The sequence below is a fragment of the Castanea sativa genome, chromosome 7 (genome assembly GCF_040712315.1).
Source record: "Castanea sativa cultivar Marrone di Chiusa Pesio chromosome 7, ASM4071231v1".
Classification (NCBI taxonomy): domain Eukaryota; kingdom Viridiplantae; phylum Streptophyta; class Magnoliopsida; order Fagales; family Fagaceae; genus Castanea; species Castanea sativa.
In genome coordinates, this window is record NC_134019.1 from 8691270 (window position 1) to 8700736 (window position 9467).

Here is a 9467-nt window from a genome sequence, read left to right on the forward strand (position 1 = left end):
ATACATAGAAAGTTTAAAAATCCGCAGCACTGGCTCAACGAAGTTAGAATTGAATCTTTCTGTTGGCTTTCCGAAAAATTCATTCATGAATAAGATGTTCCATCAACGAGCTGGCAAGCGAGTAGACATGCTTAATCATTTATCAAGCTTGTAGGCCTGCGGAAAATGCCTAATAATATATACTTTTTTGTTTGTCCAATGTTTAAGTGTGCTAGCACTTAGACCAAACATGGTTTCAAAATTCTGTTGGCTTCCAGTCTTATTGGAAAAAAAGGGAAGATAGGAGAGGGAGATAAGGTACATAATAGCAAATACAAGGTAGTAAAACCAACTTTCAATTCCACATAAAATAACAAAAATAAAAATACTATGTTTTCTTTCATACATGATACTGTCAATTACAGGCAAATTGGAGAGAAAATGCCAGTTACCATTAGGACAAGGAGAAAAGGGAAAAAAATTGAAGCAGATTCTAGTTGTTCCAATATATTCATCTAACGCCAAGTCAAAGAAATCTAAACTCCAACAAAAAAAAAAAGGCAACTAAAGTCTTCATACATATTTCTCACACAATCAAAACCCATAGAATTCTACACATTAATATATATACTTCTCCAACAGAATGGTTACAGAGAATCAGGGTACAAACCCGATATCTTTGAAGTATTCATGCTCAAGAGCACTCCTGGCTGTAATTCTTCTGCTGGGATCGAAGCAGAGCATTTTCTGGAACATGATACAGAAATGCTTAATCAGTAGGAAAACATAGTTCATATAATGTATAACATTGTATCCATTTGTGTATGGTATCATCTGTAATTACATGGTTTAGCCCATGGGAAGCTTCTAGATGTTAGAAGCAGATAAAGCAAGAAAAAGCAGATGGGGCTTTGTTCATCTGATGAAACCATGAACTAGGAACTTGTTTCCAGATGAACATAGTAGAGCTACTAGTTCTTTTATTTTTTGCGAGCATTACACCCTTAACACAACCCCCCCCCCCCCCCCCCCCCCAAAAAAAAATCAAAATCAAAGGGTATTCAGGCAGGTGATAATTTTTTTTTTTTTACCTAACTCATAAAAGCTTGAGTAAAATAATAAACTTAAGTGACCAAGAAGCCATCATTGAATTAAAAGATTTGGAATTATCATCTTCTCCCAACTATAATAGATGTGATATCAAATGCAAACTTACAGAAAGAAGATCAATTCCAGCTGAATCAAGACTTGGAACCACAGTAGCCAGATCCTGCGTGGCAAGGATGCATCTTTTAAAATTTTAGGAATTGATAGTTTTTTTTAATGGTCCTGGTAATGGAAATTTATGGACCACAGTATCACATATGCTTAGTTACCTTGGGGGGCCATTTGGGAAAGGTAGATTTGTAATCAGGCAAAGATGTCACACCAGGCCATGTATTCTCATTCGGAGTACCTAAGACTCTTCATATATAAAAAAGGAAAAAATGAAAAAAAAAAAAAAAAAGATATGAAAATATAATAATATACATGCATATCTGGAAGAAACATTATGTTCCGACTTCTTTCATGATTTTTTTCAATTATTTAACTATTTCACAAGAACTTCCACCCTCATTTTCTTTCAACCGTTCTAAATGAATGAATCCCACCAACGTGAACATACTTCTATCATCATTTTTATTGGCCATATATATATATATATATATATATATATATATGGGTTGGGTTCAAGTTACACCTAGCGTAACTCTAAGTAATGTTACACTACTCGATAACTTATTATTAAATTCATATTTTGAAAATCCAACCGTTGAATTACATGTTTTATGTGTTCTTAACATGCATGCCAAATTTCATGTCAATCAAATGTAATTTACCATTCAATCTACAAACTAATCTTTTATGCATTATTTCAAACTACAAAAACTTGAATTTAAATAATTGATTGATGACATGACTATTGATCTTTGATCACCTCGAAATTTTGTAAGCATGGAGAATATACAAAGATAATGTAATCTAATGGTGGATTTGTCAAAATTTGCATCCAATTAAAAACTATTGGTTGGTGTAACATTTCTTATAGAGTTACACCAGGTATAACTTAAACCTAATCCTATATATATATATATATATATATATATATATATATATATATGAGGCAGAAAAATGACCACAGCACCAGAGCAACAATACAAGCCAACTACTTATTCTTTTCACATAAATTTTCTTCATATTTTTGGTGAATTCATGTGTCTTTGTATTTATTCTGTTTCCGCAAGAAGGGGGGAGGGTTTGATGGAATTGTCATTAGGCAATTTAGAGCAACAACCAGTTCCCAGTAATATGCACTTTAAAAACAAAAGAGTGACTTTTCAGGAAAAATATGAACTATTTAAGGTTTTCACCACAAACTTAGAGCAGCAGCCACCACTTCAGTTCACATATGATAAACTTATACATGACTTACAAAGTGTAAGTTAATGGGAGAGCAGCAACTGAGAGAGAGAGAGAGAGAAAGAGAGCTTATATTCTTTTTTTTTTGATAGGTATAGAAAGAGAGCTTATATTCAATGGGTCAAACTTTACACGTGCACATCCAATAATTGTGAACCACACGATTTCATTTTTTTCATCAATTGTTCAAGGTCTGGTCATCTAATTATATATTCATTGTGCATCTAGAATGCATCCCATCACATGTTTGGTTTGATTTTTCATCAAAACCACATACAGAGCATATACTCATAAAATTTTGGGCAATTTATATTCCTAACATATTTAGCATCCCAAAATTGTTGACTGTTGAGATGTTACTTGAACCAAAATTTAGCAGAATGCCACAATATATACAACCATTATCCATTCCAGTATAAAAAAAGGGGAAAAAGTATACAATATATGTATAACAAAGATGTCAAAATACACTAGTCTAAAGTAAAACAAAAAAGTAGACAATCTGGTCATTTTACTCGCACGTATTTTATAAAAATCTGGGGCCACTTTATCCGGCCACATTGATCTATTTTGGGAAAGGGATAGTCTATTAACATGCATAATATAACATTTATTCATAGCACATGCAGTCATCCTTCCATACATATGGCTGCAACTAAATTCTCAATGAAAATTGATGATGAAAAATGTTGATGGGAAGCTGTTCACCTGAAAATCTTAAATAGCTCATCAATCTCAGAGTCCCCAGGAAATAATGCTCGTTGGTTAACCATCTCAGCAAATATACATCCAACTGACCACACATCAACAGGGGTAGAGTAGTGGCGGGATCCAAGCAATATTTCTGGAGCTCTGTACCACAGGGTCACCACCTAAAAGAAGTTAAGAGAATCATCAATCAGGTACAAAAATAAGTGATGGATTGAAATTGTTATTCATTACTCAAATTTCTTATTAAGTGATAGTAGAAGTATTAGAAACATAAGATACAACAAAATTTTAATTTTTTTAAATATATTTTTCAGTTTTAACCATATAGATTTGTCAAAGATTCTGCTGTCCATCAAGGGATGCATTACGGGCTGTTGAACAAATCCAGAACAAAAATTTACATTGATTCAGTCCAAGAAATGCCTTGGGTAATATTACTAGAATTAGCCATGAACAACCAAGTCTGAAAACTTGTTGGTAGAAAATTCACTACCATATCACGCATTTTAAGCTTTTTATAGGGATTGAGAAAAAAAAAAAAACAGTTCTGCTAGACTACAAGAGCCACGTGGCCCACATCACTAATTCACTACTGGCAAGAACCTACACATCTTTTCTTCCCTTTTTGTATATTCCATTTTTTAGAGAAAGAAAACATACACAACTCACAGGCTCAGACAAGATTGAACCTATATGATGCAGTTCAACCCCTTTTAATTGGGAAGGAGGTGCCACTCGATCCAAAGACCATAAGTTTTACTTTTCCATTGTTACTTGGAGGTGGAAGTAAAATCATAGTGTTCAAATTTTGGCAATGAACAGCAAAAGCCTAGAGCAATTGCAACAACTAAAAAACATAATACCCTTTTACTGGAGAAACACAGATTAGAACATTAGGAAAATTGAGCCCAATGCATATTTATACCTCATGTGTAAATGTTCTGACTGGAATACCAAATGCTCGGGCCAGTCCAAAGTCGGCAAGCTTTAGTGCATTTGTACGGCGATCTATTAGCAAATTTTGGGGTTTCAAATCTCGGTGAAGAACTCTATGAGAATGACAATAAGCAATGCCACGGAGAATTTGATAAAGGAACATCTGCAGAAATGAAAGATATCCCCAATTGAATATTTTTGCAAGTAGTCCTGTTGCATCATTATTGCCATATTTAAAACCAGACTCAAGATGAACCAGAGAAAAGGTTCAGGAAGAATATATTTAAACCTAGAAAAATTAACCAAAAACAAAAATTATAGTAAAAACATGGTCAGAATATAAGATTGCGTTAACAAGTCCTTTAAATATGCTCAACAGGTAAAAGAGACGGGCTAAAAACGTAATAAATGACACATATATAGGGCCGGCAGATTCATGGTTGGTGCCTGACAGGAATTGACAAAAGTGAAAATTATTTCACTAGATATAAAAAATAAAAAAAAAATTAAAAAAAAAGAAGAAGAGAGAGAAAGAAAAAAGAACAATCAGAAGCACCATTTATCTAACTTCATCATAGAAGTTGTAAGGCACCACAACCAAGATATGGTGTGCGCCTGATGTGAAAATACTTTTATTTGCCAATTAGATGACCGCTAAATGACAATAATTCTTTCACTCAAAAGATCACACAATTTTAAAAAATAATTAAAAAAAAAAAAACAGAAAAATAGTCTTATTGCGTGACGTGAATATACAAACCTCCGATGGCAGAAAGCAGCCCACTTACTTTTATTTGGCGTAGATCCTTTGCAAATTCTGGAGATGAATCCATGTACTTCTTAAGATCCAAGTCAAGGTACTCAAAGACAAGATATAAGCGCTTCTCACTGTGCACAACATCCTGTAACCTGTCAAACACAAATTCATCAGCAATTACAGGCAACCCCCAAGAGACAAAATAACCATCATAAAGTAAATAGATTTGAAGGAAAAAAATTGATGCCAGAGAGTTCACATGTGAAGATTTCCATAGGTTAAAAATTTATGCTGCATGTAGATTCTTCTAACATTCTTTGTAGCTGACACATCAGCATGCATATGTATTAGCATTTAGACACCTGTAAGAGCACTACTCATTTTGTTTTGAAGTTGCCATGCTAAACAATCATACACCACATAGAGACTAAAACTAATGCCATTGTTTTAGTTAAGGCTACTCTTATTAGAACTAACATGCTCAGAGTAGAATGTTAATTGTCTAGCACTTATCTAGAAAAAAAAAACAAAAGCATATCTATCCATAAGTGATAAGCCATTTAACTCCAAGAATTTCCATTGTGCTATAGTGTCACCTGTGATTGATTGAGGTGGAATTTGAAAGGGAATGCAGTTTTTGATGTTCGTTCATTCTATGATGCTTTAAGAGGCACCTGTGAGCCGACTTTCCCTTAGAAGAGTATTTGGTCTGTCAAGGCCCCTAGGGGGATTTTTCTTTGTATGGATGGAAACATGGGGAATATCCTCACTTGTGATAATCTTATTAGGAGAGGATACACTCTAGAAAGGGGTGGTTTTGTATCTATCACTGTAGTGGGGAGACAGTGGAGCACATTTTGTTAGTAAGTTACACGTGCACATCGTGGGTCTTGAACCCTCAAACTTACCCACATCTCATTAAGGAAGGAGAAAGTGTCATTTGAGCTAGAGCCCACTGGTGATCTTATTTAGATTGTTTTGATCATTATTTTTTCTTCTCTTTCCATTTCAACCAAAGCTGAATTATATCAATGATAAGAAATTAGATGATGCTGAAAGAAAACCAGAGGTCAAAAACAGTTCCTGAACCATGACTTTAAAGTTTAAACTACTACTTCCAAGTGAAAGGAACAGGGGAATAATAATGAAGTTAGCCCAATACATGAGCTAGAAGGCTAAATGAAAATCTCAAGAGAAGAGCTTGCCTTGATATTACAGTCCTAAATTCATATACTACTTTCCATCCCTTCAAATGCAGATATTTTTATCTTTGTCATTAGTTCCATGATTGGGCAAGAGAAATTATATATGTAGCGGACAACAGGCACAAGTAGAATTTTTGTTCCCGACACACACATCCTTATTTATATGCATACTCCTGCTTTAATGAGATCAGAGAATCCCATAAATCTAATGAATACCTGACAATGTTCCCATGCTGCATTTCTTTCAAGAGGGAGATTTCCCGTATTGCCGTGCTTGGTACTCCCTCATCTTCCTGCTCCAAGCGAATCTTCTTTAAAGCTATAGTCTCATTAGTCGTACGGTCACGAGCCTTATAAACCACACCATAGGTTCCTTCCCCAATCTTCTCAACTTTCTCGTACTGTAACATTCACAAACATCATAATATCATAAGAATCACTAATTTAATTATTCACAAACTAACAAAATAAAAACTGAAATATCTTTCACTTACCTGCTCCATCCAGTCCAGGTAAAAAAATCCTCTTTGCTCAAGTTGAAGTTACAATGCCAAAGGAGACTGGTGCAGCCAGTGCATGGTTAAAGAAAAAATATCCTTTGAAAGCCTAAGATTAAGGTAAAGCCCAAGAATAAGTTTCCCCGATAGCTGATTAGGTCATTAATATTTTGTGTCATGTTTTGTTAGTTTTTTTTAGGATCAATGTTAGTTTGTAATTCAGTATTTGTTGGTTATGGATTAGGTAACTACTATTTAGTTTATGGGAAATGCATGTGTGTTTTGGCCCAATTTAATCAGTACTTGATTTACAATTCAAAGTAGGACTTCTAGCTTTATTAGGAAAAATTAAGAGATGGAATCTATATAATAGTATCATTGTACCCAAATAAGAAGAGAGTTTTTGTGATAAAAAGCAATAGAGTTTTATACTGATCAACCAATTATACAATGGGTCTAACATAAGGATCAAGGAAAGAGGGACAAACAGTATAAATCTTATCCCCTTCCCTTGCCATGGTAGCAAGTACATTAGCAGCTTTGTTCATCATAGATTTAACGCAATGGAATGAAATTGCACTTAAATTAGCTTAGAGAGTGGATATCATCTGCTAAAAGACCTAACTGCGATAGATTAATTATTTTCTCCCTTTCCCTTCTCTTTGTCACTTTGATATTCACATTACTATTCATGTGCAAATTCAATTTTATTTTATTCTTGCCTCTTTGCAACCTTAAATCAAATATTTTCCCTTCCCTACCAAAGCCAAAAGCCTAAACATATAATTTCTCCTCAGCCTAAGCCTACCACAAGAACACGTGGACAGATTTTCCAATATGTCCTAAGACAGATACAATAAAGTTTTCAAACCAGTAAAGTTATATTATAAAAGAGTTTCTATGGAATAACAAGACAAGCAGATATACATAGCACTAAACAGGAAAAGCCAGAGAGTAAGAGCACACCATTTTTTCCCACCAATTGTAAGTCAAGATGAAGCAATGACACCCAATTCCTTCCACCTTTCTACTTGCTCTTTCAAGAACTACTATAATATATTAGGGAATTCAAATTATCAAGCAGCTTGGTCCAGCATTACATGTCTTTTTCTGAGTTTGGTTGGCATTCTATCACACATGAAAATTCTCTTTTTTTTTTTTGTTTTCCTTTTTTTCTGGTTTTTCCTAAGAGCACAAAGCATAATAGAATACATCTAAAGGATCTAATGTTCTCCATATCAACTCCACAAAAGACGATCATATTGAGTGCAAATAGCAGGCATGAGATAGTCATATCCTCCCCATTTCCCCCCCCCCCCCCCCCCACATCTTAAACCCCTTTATCCTCCCTCCCACAACTATGCTTCCAAACATTTTAACGAGCACTTGCATTATTAAAAGACACAAAAGAAGTAAAAATGAGTCTTCTCTCAAACCCCTAGAGCCCAAATAAAAGCCTGGCGAGTTACAATTAACAAGCATAGAAAACCTGACGGAAGATATACAAGTCCTAATTCTAGGCCCTCCATCTCTCCCCAAACCTATATCTCTTTAACACGTAGAGATGGCCATTCCAATTCACATGATTATAACCCTTGCCTAATGTCAAATTTACAAATCAATCAGGGCATGTTACTCCAAACTCTACTATCCATTAATTCATTCACTATCTATACATAATCTAAAATCTTTATGTCCCCTATAAAATTCACTTTGCAAATCAAATACCAACTAGCCTACTACCCTCCTCAATCTATTTGCCAACACATTCACTAGTATCTTGTAAAAACTTCCCACCAAAATAATTGGTCGAAAATATCTAAATATTCAATGCACCTAGAAACATCTTTGGTAAAATGGCTATTATAGTGTGTAGTATGAGCGAATAGCCGATGTTTCAACTATCATCACCGCTAACCAATACTAAGAAACAGATAACAGCATATATAAACAGCTTCATTGCTAACAATCATAATCTATGCATTCAAATGTGCTAATAATAACATTATAATTAAGCATAAGGCAATTCCAAAATATGATTTATGAAAAGAACAAGTTCAATTTTATGCATTAAAATGTGCAACAGAGTTCACATACATAATCAAATTTCCACAATGTGTCAATCCTAAGCAACATACAATAATTATTAACTCATGGAAACATTAATATCACAGAAATAACAAAACCCAACTTGGGAATTTCAGAAATCAAACACAATTATAGTTAAAAAAAATGAAGCAAAACTCAGAGCAAGATCGGGCTTGGTAAGGCATGAAATCCAAACAAAACTTAAAACCCACAAACAATAACCATTTTTGAAGGGAGATCTAAACCCAAAATGGTGATCAGAGATCACCTTTGAAGCCTAGTAATGTGGCTGACGGCTCTCTCTCTCTCTCTCTCTCTTGCTCTCTCTCTCTAAAGTGTGAAGTCAAGTCAGCACGAGAGTGAGAAAATGGAGTGGAATTTTGGTATATAAAGGGTCAATGGTTGGCGGGTTTTGTAACGGATATGGGTCACTCACACTTTTTTCTGACTCACTAGTGGGCTGTACACCATCGTTTATATGTCTGCCTACCAATTTGGGCTGTACTAATACTGGTGTCAATTTATATTCTACCAGATGACTGGAGTAAATCTAGGACTATTCTATGCAGTAGATTGTGTTTCACTATGCCTGACTCTCTTGTAAATCCTCCTTCTAATCCTTTGTCTTCTTAGTTTTAAGCTCAGTTTGTTTCAGCATTAAAATTATTTGAAAAATAGTTTATTTCGCAGAGTATTTTTTAGAAAACTATCTCATTTTTTTGTGTTTAGTAATGACCTTGAAAATGAACTTAAAAATATTTTTCTGGTGTTTGGTATGCGAATTTTTTTATTTTATATTTCTTGTATAATTTAAATCATGTGTATTATGTAAAC

General features: G+C 34.3%; 1 protein-coding gene across 4 annotated transcripts; it reads right to left on the bottom strand.

Moving 5' to 3' along the window:
* Positions 1-350: 350 nt before the first annotated feature.
* On the bottom strand, positions 351-9041 carry LOC142643677 (cell division control protein 2 homolog). Of its 4 annotated transcripts, none has more exons than XM_075818379.1 (9): positions 8902-9041; positions 6543-6654; positions 6265-6449; positions 4875-4995; positions 4076-4249; positions 3148-3311; positions 1356-1443; positions 1196-1249; positions 351-726 (listed from the first exon to the last, which is right to left on the bottom strand). In XM_075818379.1, the coding sequence occupies exons 2-9, from the start codon at positions 6549-6551 to the stop codon at positions 637-639; spliced, it is 885 nt and encodes a 294-aa protein (XP_075674494.1). In that variant the 5' UTR covers positions 6552-6654; positions 8902-9041; the 3' UTR covers positions 351-636. The 4 variants fall into 4 exon arrangements, with proteins under 4 accessions (XP_075674494.1, XP_075674492.1, XP_075674493.1 ...); XM_075818377.1 differs by having other exon boundaries at positions 4076-4296; positions 4847-4995; XM_075818378.1 differs by lacking the exon at positions 8902-9041 and adding an exon at positions 7512-7595 and having other exon boundaries at positions 4076-4296; positions 4847-4995.
* Positions 9042-9467: the final 426 nt, after the last annotated feature.

Excerpts from the sequence above, each read along its gene's own strand:
- LOC142643677 (XM_075818377.1), bottom strand. Across the intron at positions 3,312-4,075 it reads TCAGAACATTTACACATGAG|GTGGTGACCCTGTGGTACAG; the intron begins GTATAAATATGC and ends AACTTCTTTTAG. Across the intron at positions 727-1,195 it reads CTGGAATTGATCTTCTTTCT|AAAATGCTCTGCTTCGATCC; the intron begins GTAAGTTTGCAT and ends ATCATGTTCCAG.